At 38.3% G+C, this 19,383-nt stretch overlaps 1 protein-coding gene and 1 long non-coding RNA gene across 2 annotated transcripts; both read right to left on the bottom strand.

The window, feature by feature from the left end:
• Positions 1–4,408: 4,408 nt before the first annotated feature.
• Positions 4,409–7,632, bottom strand: LOC129926051 (translation initiation factor IF-2-like). The gene is made up of 2 exons (XM_056027940.1): positions 4,713–7,632; positions 4,409–4,626 (listed from the first exon to the last, which is right to left on the bottom strand). The coding sequence occupies exon 1, from the start codon at positions 7,413–7,415 to the stop codon at positions 6,354–6,356; it is 1,062 nt and encodes a 353-aa protein (XP_055883915.1). The 5' UTR covers positions 7,416–7,632; the 3' UTR covers positions 4,409–4,626; positions 4,713–6,353.
• Positions 4,409–7,772, bottom strand: LOC129926052 (uncharacterized). Its single transcript, XR_008777735.1, has 2 exons — positions 7,631–7,772; positions 4,409–5,647 (listed from the first exon to the last, which is right to left on the bottom strand). It is a non-coding gene; the product is annotated as an uncharacterized LOC129926052 (long non-coding RNA).
• Positions 7,773–19,383: the final 11,611 nt, after the last annotated feature.

The following is a 19,383-nucleotide window of genomic DNA, read 5'->3' as shown; positions in this document are numbered from 1 at the left end:
AACATGTATACTAAACTTAAAACGAAAATATAAATAATATACAAATGAGCACTCTGCTATATGGTAATGAGGTATAGCGGGCCTACTTTTGGCAGGAGAAAAAAAAAGCTGAATATCTTCCACCTCCGCTGCTAAAAGTAGATTTTTAAAATAAGGTGGCAAGATAACCAATGAGAAAGTGCTGCGAAGAGCAGAGTGCCAGGACATCCGCGCTGTTATTGGCAGTAGACGCCTTGGCTGGCTTAGTTTTGTTTACAGAATGCCACAAGGTCGACTCCCACAAGATAATTCTGTATAGTGATGTAATAGAAGGTAGGAAAGTCGCTGAGCGTCCACTCTTCAAAATCGACACTAACAGTTGGGAAAAAGAGACACTAGATAGATCCATATGGAGAGCGAGCATAAAAGAAGGGTCTCGGATTGCAGACGGCATACACACCAGAATTAGACAAAAAGGATCAAAGTGAAACAGCGCCTGGTGATTACAGCCCAGCCTGTATCCACAGCTGTGTATCAAGGATTGGCCTCTTTAGACACATGAGAAGCTGCAAATGATATCTAAAGAGATATTAAAATGACACAGATATAGAAGATATGTTTCCATTACTTTTAACTGCGATTAGATATCCCCAACTTTAAAAACAAAATTAAATAAACATAAATATATGCAAGCCCTGCTGGACCAAAGCAAAAAAAAAAAACCTGCGGACCATCAAGCCTTCATCAGCTACAAACCAAAGACAACCATATGCATAATAAAGACAAAATAATGCTAGGGTAATGACACATTTGATTAGCCTACTTGCTGATTGCTCTACTATATACAATAAAGTTTGTTGTTACGACTAACGCGCAGCGGACGCCTTCGAGTTTGTGTAACACAAACTCCTTTTATTGTCTTTTTTTTTAAAAATCATTATTGCGTGGTGATAATTTGTGGATTTACCAAGCTGATGGAGCAAAAGATAGCAAAAGTTTAAATCCAAAACAGAATCGCCCACTAAATCTTTTTTTTTTTGGGGGGAGAGGGTGTGTAACATAAGCACATTGTCTAGTTCCCTGTCTACAGTTCGTTAGATTTAGTTCCCCAGGAACCGCGTGTTTCGGACACAATGCTCTAGCACTATCCACTTGGTATGCAGTGAACTACTAGCCTTCAATAGAAACTAAACCTTTGCCCTCCAGTGAGTACCACGTGACTTACGGTCTCAAACCTCGCAACCACATTGTCAATCAGTTGTAGGAGCAGGCCGACAGCCAGTGACCGAAGCTTCACATGCCAATGTCCGGGCTGGGAGAACAAGACATAAGCCACCAAGACTAAAGTTGTCGTTTGGTAAATACTTTAATATTGTTATCATGACCTTCGCCTGACATATGAATATTTACAAACCCCCTGCCAAGGCCAGTCACAATAAAATTCACTTACATGCGCCAACTTGATTTGTTTCGAATGTTAGGAAAAATATATTGACGATTCTTGCAGCACGTTTTAATTCCAGTATTAACTCGAGCTAAGTTATGTTCATTTAGCCCCCCTTAATAATAACAATTTAATTTTTTAAACACCCTTACAATCCTTGGGATCTATGGGGCAGATGATGTAAAGGTCATCCGTTTCTGTGGCCCACGGTTAACGAGGGTGTCATGTGGCCAGCACAACGACCAACCACCTAATGGTTTCAAATGGTTTAAGCCAGCGATGTCAAACCTACTGCCCACGGGTCATATCCGGCCCGTAACATGGTCCGGCCCCTCGAAACCTCCACAAAGCATAATATAGCCGCAGATGTTTGGAGTCCATTGGACACGACGATTGTTTCAGGGGATGTGGCGCATGACACAAATTTCGGAAATTCATGTTATCCCCACCACCTCTGGCAGAAAAAAAGATTGGCACCAACGATGTAAGAGGAGACTCCAAATCCACAAAATATACAAATATCTCAAATATATCAAATATCTCAAATATCTCAAATATATGTCTTGCATGAAGTTCGCCTATAAGAAACACAATTCTAATATTGTTTTTTTTTTCATTGTATTAAATGTTTTATCATTAAAATGTTGTTATTTTTTTCTGATAAATTTTAGATATTTTCATACATGAAAGCAATTCTGTAAATACTTAGCGTTTTGGTGTGTCCAAAAAGTATTGAAAAACGAAGTGTTTTAATAAACCGTAAGATAATGTGTGTGTGCATTTTTCTGCACTGTTGAATCTATTTTTGCTTGTCGCAAAATGTAAGCTGTGTTGTTTAGTTGGCAACAGGGATTTTTTTTTTTAACATGGTGTCCTTGACATTGTTTTAGTTTTTCTGTTTATCTCAAAATCTCTATCTTCCTCATTTTATTTACTAAGTTGTTTTTTTTTTAAAGGTTTCCTTATATCGCCTCCAGCAGGGCCGGCCTTAGATATATTGGAGGCCCTAGGCAAAGTGAATTTGGTGGTCTCAAGTGAAATAGAAAGATAAAAAATAAACAGCGAAAAAAAAGACACAATTTATTTAAAACCTAGTGTGCTCCATTAATAACATTGGGCATAAGTTTTGCATTTTTTTTTAAATATTGGTTTGAGTCCTATGCGATGCCCAATCGAAGGCCCTAGGCAGCTGCCTAGTTTGCCTATGCCTAAGGCTTCCAGGTTCTTCCATATTTCTCTCTCTTCGTTTTTCTCTGTAACTGTATTTTATTGCTCAAAAGGCTCTCAACCGGATCTTAAGAATTGAAATGTAAACAAAGAGCAGATTACTGTGTTTAAAATTTATCGAGAAAATCTCCACATAAACAACGCTTTAGGTGTGTGTGTGTGCGTGTTTGTGTACATGTGTGTGGTATGCACGAGTTTATGTGCATGTGTTTGTATGTGTGTAAATTTTTGTTATTTCATTTTAATCTGACGAAGTTAGCAGCTAGCTCATGGCTGGAACTGAGCCTTAAAAACATGGGTAGTAGATATTTGTTGTTGTTTTTAAGCCCAGAGCCTGCTAGGTGGTTAGTGTGCTTATTAATAATATGAAGAGTATAAGCACCTTTTTTAACTTACAAATAGAGAAACACACAATGGCACACACACACACACACACACACACACAAAGATACAGAGAAACACACATATAAACAGAAAGAGGTACAGAGACCTAAATTAGAAACACGGCAGACCAGGGGAGAGAACTTACATACACCTGGCTGCAAAAGTTGTCATGGAAATCAGTGCGGACAAAAGTTACGTACTAGTGTGTTGTGGAGATAGTACGAGGCGTTGCATACAGTTGAATGACCAAACATTTGAAGTTGACTCATTTAAATACCTAGGGTCAAACATAACAAGACATAACAAGAGATTGAGGATCACCCGCCATCATGAGTTAAATGTGGGAAATCTGGAGCAACATCAGCTCCCAAGTTCAATTAAAACCGTATTCTTTGTCAGTGCTCTCTGTACTCCTATATGGTTGCGAAAGTTGGACACTGATTCTGAAAGAGAGGTTCAAGCCTTTGAGAGTAAATGATACTTTTTCTTCATCTTCTTAAAACTGTCAGGTAGAGTTGAGCCTTCGGCTCTTGGAACTCTAGGCCAGCAAAAGTGAACAAGAGTTCTCTGTCTCACCGGCCTGATTGAGAACAATGTACACTGTTCTGTCTGGCGGGTGGGTCAGACTCGTGGCAAGAGGCCGCGTACACTAAGACCCCTACCATTTTCCTTTTCTATACCAGGCTAACCGTGCGGGACACGCCATTTATGTAACGGCCCCTTGAGAAACAGCGCCTGGATTGTGACAAGGTTGTGGGAGCTTTTTGACAACTCCGCGCAGGGCAATGAGGATGCTCTCGCACCTCCTTAGGCACCCCCGCGGGAATCTTGTTTTGCTACCCTTTAGCCTAATCGTTTCCTCCTACGATCGTTTCAACCCGGGCGCCACTATGAGGCAGGGTAGCATGCCCGGGAGTAAATGCTGCAGAAAAATGCAAGGTATCAGATACCAAGAAAAGAAGACAAATGAGATTGTACTTTTACAAGTCAACATCCTGGCCCGGCAAAAGAGATAAGAAAATCGCTTAGTGAAGAGTCAAGAGCTGAGCTGGTTTGATCATATTGTAAGACGTGAGTCACGTGACTCACTTTTAAAAGTCATCCTGCAAGGCACAGTGGAGAAAGAGTCGACCGAAAAAATAATGCTGGATGTAGGACGTAAAAGAACGGACCGTCCTCTCTCTTGATAGTCTGCTAGGAACAGCTGCTGGTCGGTAAAAGTGGAGGGATTTAGTTACGCGAACGGCCAGAGCACCCCTACGACAAAAGTCAAGGGACAGTGTCAGGGTTATGTTAAGGCCTTAGCTCGTTTGCCCGGGCCCCTGACATTCAACCAGGCACCTTCGTGCATACAATAAATAAATGACTCACTGGTAACAATTAAAATATTTAATGATATAAATATAAGTATGATGACAAACTAATGGAGTAATGACATTGAATTTGGAACATTTTAATACTGTAACTTTACTAATTAAATAATAATTCTACACCTTGCTGTCCCACAACGTACACATTAATGTTCGAAACCACAACACAACACACTGCTGTCTTTAGTCACCAGCGTAGACTTCCAATCCCAAACTAACTCCCTGTAAAGACAAACTAAAAAGGTCTAGTAGACTATCACTATGGCATCGCAACAACTGCGAAACGCAGTTATGCCTTAGATACTCACCCTAAACAGGGGAACACAGAAGAATCTCAACAAACGTTACACCAGCAGAACAAAAACACTCCATCAACTTACAAGCAAGGCAACAAAAAGAAAGTGCGTTCACAAATAGTGCACTTAATACACATTGGTGCTAGAATGCCATAATCTACGCACCGACATTCCCCCTCTCCCCCCAAACTGGTTCTTACAAAGTATGGACCAGTTTCCGTACCTCAAACTGAAAGAAAAGTAAGAAGATATCATTGCAGCTACAAGGTAAGCACATCCAGCTAGGGAACATTCATCCGCATTAACATCACTCTTCCAAACATAACAACTTAGAAGAAAAATTACCAATTATACTTTTTACCAAAGTATCCACATTACACTATGAACCATTCACAAAATCACATCTACCAACCGATCAAATTTAAAATGCATAATCAACAAATTAATGTCAATAATACTAAATGCAACATAATTTCATCTAACATAAAAGGCAAACATTTTCAAACAATAATGTATACATTGGAACATTAAAATGCATAAGACATGTATATACCAAAAATACATAAATATGTAACTTATGTAGCTGCACATTGAAAAGTCTATCTTGAGCACGGATCAGCAAGCAGATTGTCCTTTCCTCAGACGTGAACAACATCAAAGGAATAATCTTGTAACACTAGTGCCCATCTTGTAATGCGAGCATTGGTACAGTTAGTGCTCCTAAAGTAACATAAAGCCTTGTGGTCAGTCTGGAGATTAAATTTTGTTCCCGGCCAATAATTGTCCCTTTTTCTATTGCATATACAATGGCCACTTCTTCAGGTTTAATGGTAAAATACTTCTGCTCCCGAGGCAACACTTTACGGCTCACATAATTTTATAGGATGCAACATACCATTCACACACTGGCTAAGAATGCCAGAGATCCCTTTGTCTGAGGCATCAGTCTGGAGATAAAACAGTAAAGAAGAATCAGGCAATCGAAGAATAGGATACTTACACAGACAGGCCTGCACTCTCTTCAATGCCTCCGCACACTCACAGCTCCAGTCTACTCTCATGGATTTTAACCGACGTAAGAATGCCTTTAAAGGAAAAACTAAATCCACGTATCTACCAAGAAACTTTTACTCCCATAACTAACAGATATGGTTCCGATACTTTAAATAACAAAGTGTATACTCAACTTACTTTAAGTATATATAAAGATATAAGTGGAATGGAAAAAAATAGCTTCGTCTAGAATATTGACTATATCAACATCTAAATATACTAACACCATTCATCCATAGGTCTCGCTATTTAAACAACCCAATATGGATTTGCCAGAGTACCCTAGTTATCATCACGTTATCCCCGCGTGCTTATACGATGAGGAACAACCACAATATTCCTACCTCCAAATTTTGACTTGTCCAAATATTTAACTGCTCTCGCAACGTCTGCCAGATTCCTGAACCTAACATGACCTATACCCATTGACTTCCCATTCGCCATCAAAACCTCCACAAATCCCACCAAACCAACATCTCTAAACCTATCCTTTAACTTCTGCCAGTTAACATTATATGGTAAATTTCTAACTGTCACTGTGTAACGATCCGGAATCAGCTTATAGTCACGACGACTCTTGGACTCGCGACGGACCTCTAGTCATCTATCACTTGGCCTCTGCTCATGTGCTCTGACCACAGTATTACAATCGTCTTCCCTATCAGTTGAATTAATCGGGTAAGTCTTTGGAACCCTTTCACCACAACTGAAGCAAGCGATCTCCATCCTTTTGCCCCCAGGACTCCGATTCATCACAGGCTCACTACACGCTGCCGCAACATACACTTTGTCTTCCTTAGCAAGCGACACACCCGCACTAGCAACCTTAAAACCTTCAATAACATCAATCATATCATCAACGGTGCCTTTCTTACTTATTATCAGTTGCTTGTACACATCACCGGACACATTCTCAAGTATTCTATCTTTCACCAGCAACTCTTTCACTTCTTCCACAGTCTTGCCTACTTCAGCCATTTTCAACCAATTGTCCAACGCATTTCGCAGCTCTGTGACAAAACCCCTAAAATCGTTCTGTCGTGGTTTTACCCGGTGGAACCTCTTGCGGCAGGTTTCCGCGTTTATATCCGCATGTCGGAGTAATACGGTCCTCACTTCCTCATAATTTTCATTCAAAAACAGACTGTCACGCAGCATACAGTTTCTTAGAAAAGTAGTTAGTTTATAGGACAGGAGCAATGACCATTCCTTTCTATCAATCTTGCATCTTGTTGCGACGGCCTCAAAGTGTGTTAAATATGCCATCAGGTCATCGTCTTCCTTCATTCCCTGGAAGCTCTTGTCAAGTTTATCTAAAACATTTCTAGGCCGCACCTCTGCCTGTGTTGCCGTCCCAGCCGCTGTTGCTGACTTTTCCTTCATTTTTTCTAGTTCCATCTCCTCTTTCCTCTTGAGTTCCTCCCTGGCATCTCTTTCTTTCCACCTTTCGTGTTCCTCACGCTTGGCCTTATCCTCACGTTCAAATCTGGCTTTCTCCTCTGCCTTCGCCTCTGCTCTCAATCTTTCCTCTCTCTCAAATCTGGCCTTCTCCTCTGCCTTCGCCTCTGCTTTCAATCTTTCCTCTCTCTCAAATCTAGCCTTTTCTCGTTCAAACTCCTCTTTCTTAGATTTTTTCATAGTCTTCTTTCTGCTCAGCCACATACCTCCCTAACCTTTCACCTTCGTACCCCAGAGAACGACCATCACTTATAAACTGGGCAGTAATTGTCAACCTAGTTTCCATGGTAAATACAATGTACACTACTTGGCTGTATTATATTTAAATTATATACAATATGGGAACCAAAAAATTCTACTAATTGTACAAGAGATCAACTAAAGCCTAGAGCCTGCGGTTAAATGGCAAAGAAAGAAACCTATCTGTGCAGTATCCCACGTCGGAGGAAAGTGCCTCACTCAGGCCACAGCGTCGAAATATAGTTGCCACAGGACAATCCAACACAATACTAGTAGCCTCAGACTTCAGTACAGGTACCACTTTACAGCCACTTTACACTCACGTTCGCTTGTTGTCGGGAGCGAGAAGACACTCGTTCGAAGGTGAAGCACAATATAGAAAACAAGAAAATACAAATACGTTTCAATCTTGCAATACAATAGTTATATAGTATATAGTACAGTATAGTTATATAGTTATATCACTTATATCACAAAGGATGTATTTATCTGCTACTTTCAATATACATCGTTGCCAATGGTACACAATTCAATATTAGTACAGTAGATTGTGATGCAATACTATGTAAACAATTATTAGATTGTAGACACTGCTGCTACATAATCAAGTAACTAAAACTTATGTAATGATTGAAATTATAGTTCTGTGACTGGTAGTCACAGCCGGACTCGAGCCCCCAACTGTCAGGGTTATGTTAAGGCCTTAGCTCGTTTGCCCGGGCCCCTGACATTCAACCAGGCACCTTCGTGCATACAATAAATAAATGACTCACTGGTAACAATTAAAATATTTAATGATATAAATATAAGTATGATGACAAACTAATGGAGTAATGACATTGAATTTGGAACATTTTAATACTGTAACTTTACTAATTAAATAATAATTCTACACCTTGCTGTCCCACAACGTACACATTAATGTTCGAAACCACAACACAACACACTGCTGTCTTTAGTCACCAGCGTAGACTTCCAATCCCAAACTAACTCCCTGTAAAGACAAACTAAAAAGGTCTAGTAGACTATCACTATGGCATCGCAACAACTGCGAAACGCAGTTATGCCTTAGATACTCACCCTAAACAGGGGAACACAGAAGAATCTCAACAAACGTTACACCAGCAGAACAAAAACACTCCATCAACTTACAAGCAAGGCAACAAAAAGAAAGTGCGTTCACAAATAGTGCACTTAATACACATTGGTGCTAGAATGCCATAATCTACGCACCGACAGACAGATGAGACGAGACTTGAACTTCGTCCCTTCTTGAACATAGTTCCTAAATCTACTGCTTCTTTTTTTTTGTTCTAAAGTCTTAGTATCACTACGTATCACTTAGCTGACTTAATAAAATGGCGCAGTTATACTTTCAGTTCCATGTTCTTGTTTTTTTTTTTTCTACTTTGCTGATTTGAAAAAAAAAGTATTAGAAACATTGGCCTCCAATCTATCCAGGTAGTGAACAAAATATCAATTGGTAGCTAGTCATGTCAACTGTCACTTTAAATCCACATGATCTTGAGGAGATCCTATTGACACTATGTCTGTAGATTTAAAAAAAAAAAAAAAAAAAAAATATTTTTTTTTTTTATTAAAGCCAAGATAGACTAGAACCAGTGGAATATCTAATTTCTTTTCAAAGACGAGCCAGGTAAGGGAAACTGGGTCATGTTTGTCTTTTCCCCAGTTTAAAGTGCTTCCAACTAACTTCCCTCTCCGCCCTCACCCCATGTTTAAGTTTGCATTTCATTGCTATCTCATAACATAGGCACCAAACACACAAACACGTACACACGGATCAAGTTTCCGTAAATTTTCCATGGAATAAGGGGAGACAAGTGATAGTCTTCATTTGACATGAACAACTCGAAGTGAAGACCAAACGTAGCGATCAATTCACGGAATTATATTTTTTATATATTTGCCACAATAGGCAACATTCGGAACATTAAAGTGGCAAAATATGCAGGGTCTGTATTGTACTGTAAATGCTGCAATCGACTTTAATCCTCGGATCGAAGTCAATACCAGAGTAGCTTTGTTTTACAACTTGGCCTTGCAGTGTACAGTGTAACTGTGTTATATGTAAATACAAATAAAGCTATGGGCAGAGAAAAAGCATTGGCCTCAGTTCTGGAAGAAAACCGTACCAAACGGAAAATAAAAATGGCCGTTTCCTGTAGCACCGGAGCGAATGCCACCATTAGCTGCGGTATAAGTGGACGAGAGTGTCTCTTCATAATAGGGAGCTAGAGTCACACTAATCATTCAAAAAAGTTCTCAACGAAACGAGCCATTGCCGTTTCTCTACTGAAGGAGGCCAACAGCTTATATTGTGTTCAGGTCAAACAATCTTAACCAGGGATGCCCAATCTACGGCCCACGGGCTCTATCTGGCCCAAGCCGCGATGTTGTCCGCCCTCTCCCCTTCTCTCTCTGTCCTTTATATCCACCCTGGTAAGATTTCTGAGTTCACATGAACTAGTCTAATTTTCTACAATAAGTGTAAGACATAAACAAGAGCTTTAAGATGACAGTTGCATATAGTGTCGTGTGAAGTAGATCTATGATCCAACAGGCGATCTAATAATCCGATTGGCTACCTCCAACCTCTCACTCGTTGAATGCTGAATAAAGGGTTAAGGGTCAGGAATGCAAAATTGGCCTCCAGACAACATTAACACTCACAAACAAGTAATATATTTATTGTTTCTTAGGTATAGTCAGTGCTTTGTTTTTGTGACGGTACGCATAGGTACGGCGTACCGGCACCTTTTTGAATGTGGGGAAAATTATTACTTTTCTTGTATTTTAACGTTTATTATTAATTTATTTGTAGTTAAAAGTTAGGCAATCCATCACTGAGTACCGGCACCTAATCATTGAGTACCGGCACCTAATCACTGAGTAACGGAACCTAATCACTGAGTACCGGCACCTAATTACTGTGTACAGGCACCTAATCACTGAGTACCGGCACCTGATCACTGAGTACCGGAACCTATTTTTTTTTACAAAAAAAAAAAAAAAAGCACTGGGTATAGTGAATAAAACATGCATAAAAAAGGCTAGAACAGGGATCGAACCCAAGATATTTGTGTTATGAACTAATCAGCCATACTACTTAGTGCGACATTTCAGGTTATTTAATTTAATTTACTAAGACTTTTGGCCACGTTGTTTACCTCCCTTTTGACTATAATAGAACTGTGAGCTAATAGTTTGTAATTGGCATTTCAACAAAAACCTGGCTCGTCATCTCTGAATGCGGAACTTGTGCAAATCCCTTACAGACATGAATCTTACATAGATCCGCACACATTCGCACACACTAGTCCTTCATTTCTTTCCCAATTATTTATCTAGACGACATACACACATATATCTCAAGCACCCCCCTCCCCCAACCATCTTCTTTACACGCATAACAAGCTTTACCCCCCCCCCTCCCCAAAAATCCAAACTGACACCCGCATACAGCCTAATGAGATGTGGACATATCAACCTTTTAAGCTGACATAAACCAAGGCCGGAAACTCTCTAACCAAAAAAAAAAGAAAAAGTTTGTTTCATAACAAATGGGACATAACTCATACTTGTTTGTGCACAACATTCCCAGGAACACAACTAGGAGTGAAGGGGGAAAAAAACACACAAAAAAAAAACACAAAAAAACACAAGCATCAACATCAATCTGGTGTCAGTCTAAGCCCAATGTTTTCATCATGACTGCAGCTCACGGTCACACTTACAGACACCTGATGACCTTTTTGTGTTTATACGTGTTCATTGTGCATGCAGGGGCGTGCCTGTGTCTGTCTCCTCCATGCCATAACTGTTTGTTTGTGAAGATACTGGCTGTCGCCGACCATGACGTTATGACGTCTTGTGACACCGTGAAAACCATTGTTTCATAACAAACAGGCGGATCAAAGTTTCTGTGGACCACCAGGACTTGGGAGAGCACCTTGACCATATCAAAGTCATTCAACCATAGAAAAGCTAATGGATGTTTTTTTTTTTGTTTTTTTTTTGTTTTGTTTTCCACAGTTGAGATTATTTTATATTTTACATTGTTTTCCACAGTTGACATTATTTTATATTTTACATTGTTTTGTTTTGTTTTCCACAGTTGACATTATTTTATATTTTACATTGTTTTGTTTTGTTTTCCACAGTTGACATTATTTTATATTTTACATTGTTTTGTTTTGTTTTCCACAGTTGAGATTATTTTATATTTTACATTGTTTTGTTTTGTTTTCCACAGTTGACATTATTTTATATTTTACATTGTTTTGTTTTGTTTTCCACAGTTGAGATTATTTTATATTTTACATTGTTTTGTTTTGTTTTCCACAGTTGACATAATTTTATATTTTACATTGTTTTGTTTTGTTTTCCACAGTTGACATTATTTTATATTTTACATTGTTTTGTTTTGTTTTCCACAGTTGAGATTATTTTATATTTTACATTGTTTTGTTTTGTTTTCCACAGTTGACATTATTTTATATTTTACATTGTTTTGTTTTGTTTTCCACAGTTGACATTATTTTATATTTTACATTGTTTTGTTTTGTTTTCCACAGTTGACATAATTTTATATTTTACATTGTTTTGTTTTGTTTTCCACAGTTGACATAATTTTATATTTTACATTGTTTTGTTTTGTTTTCCACAGTTGACATAATTTTATATTTTACATTGTTTTGTTTTGTTTTCCACAGTTGACATTATTTTATATTTTACATTGTTTCGGATGTTTCTTCCAAAATGAATATTATTACATTCTAGCCCTACCCCCCCCCCCTTTTTCCACAGAAGGACGGTTAGGATTAGCGGCGGGCAGGTTTCGAACCTATGACTATCAAAACAATACTCACAAGACCAGCCAGCCATTCCGTTTCAGTAACTGTTTCAAATAAAAACCAACTTTGAAAAATGTTGAGCTATGACAAATGTTCAGCAATTAAAAAATATTGAACGAAATGTCATCCGTTTGTTAACAACAGTAGAATATACTAAACAATAAGCAAATGATATACTAACAATTGGCCTACGATATACTAAACAATACAATATACTAAAAATTCTATGTGCTAGAAATTCACAATATTAACAAATACCATAAAGGCTACCAACAATACGAAATACTAAACAACATCATATGCTGGATAATTCCTAAATGCATGACGCGTAGGACGTAATCATCTTCTTTTTTGAAGTAACGTCTGTATTATATAAGATAAGATAAGATAATTCCTGAATAGTAACTAAAGTCAGATCATAATGATGAACATGAGCCTAAATTGACAAAAGTATATAAATATAATAAAGATTTGTGGATTTGTTTAACATACAAGGACAGGATTCATTTATCGAACAATAGCTTATACTAGTCTCTTATGAGGCAAATAGAAAAGCAAAATCTAATACACTACTCAGAAAGACACAAAGACAAAGTCACATTTCTAATTCCATATGCTAGGACAATTTCGTGCAAGTTCTCCTTCTTCACTAGCGACATCTGAGCATGGATTTTCACTATCTTTTCTAGTTTACGAGATCTAAACGGGACGGACTGATGGACGGACGAACAGACAATCCACACAAAACTAATAGCGTCTTTTCCCCTTTCGAGGGTCGCTAAAAAGCGTATGGTGTAAGCAGTGCTTTTTTGTTGTTAAAAAAAAATAGGTGCCGGTACTCGGTGATTAAGTGCCGGTACTCAGTAGTTGATTGCCTAAGTTTTATCTACTAAAAATTAATAATATATGTTAAAATACAAGAAAAGTAATAATTTTTTCAAAAAGGTGCCGGTACGCCCTACGGTGCATACCGTCACAAAAAGAGCCCTTGGTGTAAGTATCTTCTCTCTAGCTAGGGATTCGTTTTATAAGATAAGTAGCTATATTACCTATATTGGACATCAATAAGGATCTTCTTCGAGTCCGAAGATTAATGCATTATTTCCCGTGGCTATGAATCCCCAGCTGCGACCTACATATTTTGCCACATAAATAATTTCTATACATTAGCTAAAAACCTTTACTCCCTTTTCATTGTTTTCACATATTATTTCCTATGTCTCTTTCGGAAGGCATGCTTTCAATTTAATCTCTCTACCGACAAGTGTAATCTGACGTCTGAGTGGGGGATTAATTTGTTTCCAAGGAGCGTCTCTTACGACGACCTTCTATAAACTCGCCGAAAATAGGTCATTGGCCTACTGCCATCCGTCCTATATAATTGCCTCACCCAGCGCAGCTGTTGAACACTGAGCCTTGAACCTATTCTGTAGACAGAGGCTATATCAAATTTGTACCCACTTCAAATACTTGCTTTTCTATAATACGGACCGCCCCCCCCCCCCCAAAAAAAAAGACCTTATTAAATAATCATCTTCTGTTTATTGGAGTATCCGAAGTCATAAAGCCTAAGGAAAGAATGTTTGACAGCCAGTGATACACAACCTGCTAGCCACATCCGGCACGTGACCCAGTGCTATCCTCTACCTAGAAACTTCTGCTCATAATGTAGCGCAGAGGTTCGATTCCTTTGGACTGGACGATGGTTTCAAGGGATGAGTCCTGCGACACAAATCTTGGAAATGTAGATAGCCTCCAAAGTTGACACTATCATTATCGCTGTTATCATCACTTTTCTTTAATCTTCGGAACTCCTCCACTACCTCCCCTCCCTAAAAAAAACATATCTCCTGCTACTTCGGGTTATAGGATAGTCGGTGATCCGTAGGCCAATTAGGGAGAAAGGGTGACGGGAAGTTGGTTTAAGGGAATCAAAACTTGATGGTGTGTAACACGGCATCAGGACTGTCTTGATCTGTGTTATTAAATAAGAGAATGCGTTTCGTATGCAGGACATTCATTACGTGGCTTCCTTTGATTAATTTGTTTTAATTGAATACTGTTGTAAAAAAAAAAAAACTCAATGTCAGATCATATCTCGTTGCACCCCACTGATTGCGCCCCCTGATCGCGGAAAGATTTATTTATAGCCTAAGGGACGAGATAGATCAGTGATGTCTCTTCAGTGACATCTTATATATAGGGCTGGAGGGGAGAGGGGGAAGGGGGAGGTGTAACAGCAGGGAGGGGAGGTGTAACAGCAAGGGGAGAGGTGTAACAACATCACATAACTACACTCCCTAATTCACAAATGACCAAGACTTGGCAATAGGGAGGACTATGTACTTGTTACACGTGACCAGCAAATCTTTCGGATTGGTTCACCAATAGGAGGTAGCCTGTTACGGGTTTCTAGTGTTCAGGCCTATATATACCAAACGTTTTTAAATATATACTCGTAGTATTTCTTTGTTTTATTCCGTCTCTTTAAGAGTCTTACTTTTTGACAACCCAGCACTTATTTCTGTTGGGTTGTCTAAGAACAACTAAAGTCAATACCAACTAGAGAGAGTTGATCGAAACAAATGAGCTGACCAACCATTGAATTTTATGGGAAATAAGTTTCGGAAAGGGACTTAGAGTAACACAGCACACAGGGCCGAGACTACAGATTGGGGGCCCCAGGGCCGGTCTTAGGCCACTGCAAATAATGCGACCACAGTGGGCCCCGCACTTTCATAGGCCCCGCGCTAATTCTAGGTGTAAATTATTAAATTAAACCATTTTAATTTTTTATTAAAAGGTTCCTGGGATTTTCCTGAAATTGCAAAAATATACGAAAAAATCATGAAAATCTCCTGAAATTATTAAAATCTTCTGAAACTTCATGCAAATCTCATTAAAAACTGACACAATTGTTATTTCGGGGTGTCATTCAATGTGGAAAACCTTATTCGCCTTATTATTACATTTTTATTAAATGAAAGCTGACAATGACATATTTTTTTTAAAAATCAAGCGTTTGAGAATAATATGGAAAAGAAAGGGGTGTTATACTATTTCTTTTGGAGGGAAATATCTACATACTATAAGATAAGAACTTTATTACGGTACTTTCATTCGTCTCTCCTGCGCCCCCCCCCCTTTTTTTTTCATTTCGCATTTTATCGATGCATCGATACTGATCTTAACACTCTTACATTCCACAATAATACCAAGGTTTTGGGCAGTAGTACATAAAGTCCTATGGGAGCGCCAATCCTTCACATCTGATAATGGATACTTTAGCGTCAACGTAATCGCTGAATCAATTATACACTAGATATATTTAACATACACGGAAGATAACAGATCAATTTAATATGCAGACTAGACACTAAATCTGTTTAATAATCAGATTCCCTGCGGTCACAGACCTGATTATCTGTCAATAATTTGACCATCTTTAACCCTCTACATCCTGTCCACTATCTAGACTTGCCATCTGCTGATCTTTTTCTTGACGTCAAGGTGAAGAGAGTTAAACACGAGGATTACTGGTATATACGTAAACAGGAAGTTTAATTATTTAGTAACTACTATGAATGGTTTTTTTTTTTTTTTTGCGAACTAGTCGTTTTAGCGCTGCGGAATGAGGATTGTTCTTCTTTGTAATTGTCCAAAGATTTGAGTCTATGACTCTTGGAACTCTAGGCTTATGGAGGCTTGCATCCCCATCTGTATGTCTGAACAAACTTCTGAATTGGAAAGATCCAAGTAGAGGTAAATTATTAGATTCCTATCCGAAGACGGTCGGATTAGAAGCGAGGCCAAAGGCCGACCACATTGAGAAACTCCCCCCATTTTCTTGATGTGTACCACATCAGCCGTGCAGGTGTCCGCCTTAAAAAAAAACGGCAGTGACGTAGCTAGGGTGGTGGGAGGAGGTGAGAGAATTTGAAAATCCCCCCCCCCCCGGGCCCCCACTTGAGATGGGCCCCCAAATTAGTGTTTTTTTACGTTAAAAATTAAATGCTATGGAAAATACAGGGGCCCCCAAAGAGGTCAAGCCCTCCAAGCCCCCACACGAGGGAAAATTCCTCGCTACGCCCCTGAAAAACGGGGATTCTTTTTTTGCTTTGTAGACTCTGTGGCTGAGTGGTAAAGCGCTTGGCTACTGAACTGAGGGGTCCCGGGTTCAAATCCTGGTGAATACTGATTTTTTTTTAATTTTGGGATCTTTATGGCACCTCTGAGTCCACCCATCTCTAATGGGTACTGGACATTAGTTTGGTAAAGTAAAGGCGGTTGGTCGTTGTGCTGACCACATTACACCCTCGTTTACCGTGGGCCACAGAAACAGATGACCTTTACGTCATCTGCCTTAGAGATTGCATGGTCTGAAAGGCGAACTTTACTTTGATTGACCTAATCCTTTCCTCTAACAGCCGTTTTCACCCCGAGTGCCATGCAAAGACTGAGAACACTTGCTCGGGCTGCGACCTTTAGTTTTATTCACTCTTTTAGGAATTGAAAGACTTGATTTTATAAAAAAAAGTTTCACTATTAGAGAGAGGCCTTTTCCTTGGAATCAAATGTTCTTCTGTTTGCTCCTTTTTATTAAACAGACCAAACGTTTAGAATTCGCACTCCGTTGAGATCAAATTAACCGCATGTTTCATTACATTCAAGATGAACATTAAGACTTGGCTATTCAAATCTCATCGAGATTAGTTTGCTATTTTAACTCTTGTTTTGATGTCTACTGTATAAAATAGTCAGGCTAGATTATGTAGTGTAATGGCTTGTGCCATTTTTCAGTCGTTTAGTATTTAAAATTGGTGAACCTAAAGCTGAAATTTAATTATTTTAAAAGCTTAGACAAAGGGACGGAAAGTTTGAAACGAAACCTAGAACAAATGACTATATATCGCGAAAGTTCATTCATTAGTAGGCTACATTCGTCTTCTGTTAAAACGCGCATGCGCATACAGTATTATTTTGTTTTTTTAATTAGTAGGCCTACTACAAACCAAGAGTTTTTTGGCGCGTGAAGTAGATATCGCTTGTCAAGGCGGCCTACGTTTTGTTGCGGAGTCGCTTTTACTTTCTCCAGCAGATGTCATCTTACCACGTGACCTCCAGAATTGCGTCAAACTCAATAGCGCCCACCAATCCTAGATAAAAAAAAATTATCCCAAGTAAAAACATCTCCCATATTATCAAGAAACAACATCCCACAACTCGAATGTAAAAAGTCTTTTTATCCCTAGTAAAATTAACATTTAGAGTGACTTGGCAGAATTTAAGTCATTGGTTAATTTGCATGACTAAATGCATGACGCGTAGGACGTAATCATCTTCTTTTTTGAAGTAACGTCTGTATTATATAAGATAAGATAAGATCACATTTTAAGACGTTCAGATCGACAGGTAATCTCTCGACCACTTGAACGTAAAGGTGCGATGATACTAGTGTCCTATTCAACCACAGTAGTCCTTGACCTTGACTCGCCAATCGCCACATTGGAAATACTGTACAGTTTGTTTGGGTTTTTTTTTTTTATGGCCTTTCGTTTATGGCACTTGGGCAGTATTCAAGCCATGTCGTGCCTATTTATGGAAAATATATTCTTTTAAAAACTTGAAGTAACTAGTTAAAGATCAGACTCTAAAAGCAGGACAAGGACTGAAGGAGGGTCTAGCATTCTCCTAAATTAAATAGACAGTATTGTCTGTCCAGAGTGGTCATAAAACTCCTGTTTCAACGGTTGAAGAGAAAAAGTAGTCCTTTTTGATTGCTTGATGACAAGTCGCATAAATCGATCGTTGGTTTGTAGCTTCAGACATATAGTACTACTAAAACTAGACCGTTACAGGCGTGTTATTTCTTAATGTAGAACTTAAAACATAAATTTGTACAGATTTTTTTATTAAAAATCAGACTTGAATAAAAATTTTATAAGCAAATACACAGCTTTCAACTTCAATGTAGATATATGTAGAAAAGAAAGTTTAAAAAAAAAAAAGCAAATTTTTTTTTTAAATACTTAAAAAAAAAGGTTATTTACGAGGAAAGCTCCACATTTACAGCCGTATCTCTCAATGCTGTAAAATTTATTTCCTCTTTTCGATATCAAACAAAATTAATGAATTACCGCTATTTAATGAACTAATTTGTTAATGTTTCGATTGATTTAAGTTTTGCTGGAAACAATGAAGAATTGTGTACAAGTTTCAACGTGGTCCGAGAATGGGGAGAAATAACGTGTACAGAATGTGTACCAGACGGACAGAGTGGATTTATACATACGTCTTTCTGTCACATGTCTCTCGCTTGCTCCCCCACCCCCTCCTCTTCAATGTTTACACCTCTATTTACTAGCAGAACTACGACAGACCACCGTGTAGTTTCATCAGCCTACACAACAAACCATCGGTCCACCTTTGCTCATGGTTTCATTAGAGACGCGCACACATACACACGCTATAACAATGGTATAAGTTCAAACATGCGAAAGAGGATTATCGTAGTACGGTATTGGATATCTCCATACAAAGCCAGAAAATCCATAAATAACAATCTTTATAGTGTATTCGGTGTATAAAATAAAGGAAATGTAGATAAGCTATGTTTTTTTCTTTTTTTTTAAAAGTTCTATGATTATTTCTGTGCACTTTCAGAATCAAATTTTCAAAGTTCTCCCATTCGTAGTTTTGTGTAGTTGGCAACATTGAATTGAGCGTCCTTGACATTGTTCAGTTTATCGTGGAACTCTCCAATGATGTTATAAGGTCTATGAAAAAAAAAAGTTTAGTAATGAAACAAATGTCCATGTTGTTTCTTTATAACTTTATTTTGACCTATAATGTATTTACCATCTTTGTTTAATTCTTGAACGTAACGTATAGATAAGTTGAGTTATCATGGAATCCTCACTTGATGAAATTATTTAAAAAATCAAGCAAAACATTAGGGTTTATTAACAGAAGTGTGTCCGAATTTAATAAAAACCTTAAAATTAAAATGCTATTTAACTTTAGTTCGGCCAATATTAAAATATGTATCCTATGCT

The sequence above is a fragment of the Biomphalaria glabrata genome, chromosome 4, assembly GCF_947242115.1.
Source record: "Biomphalaria glabrata chromosome 4, xgBioGlab47.1, whole genome shotgun sequence".
In the NCBI taxonomy this organism is placed as follows: domain Eukaryota; kingdom Metazoa; phylum Mollusca; class Gastropoda; family Planorbidae; genus Biomphalaria; species Biomphalaria glabrata.
The sequence above is the reverse complement of the archived record's forward strand: the minus strand, read 5'-3'. Positions and strand labels throughout refer to the sequence as shown.

What these genes read in the sequence shown, in the direction of transcription:
- LOC129926051 (XM_056027940.1), bottom strand. Translation starts at nt 7,415, where the DNA reads ATGTGGCTGAGCAGAAAGAAGACTATGAAAAAATCTAAGAAAGAGGAG.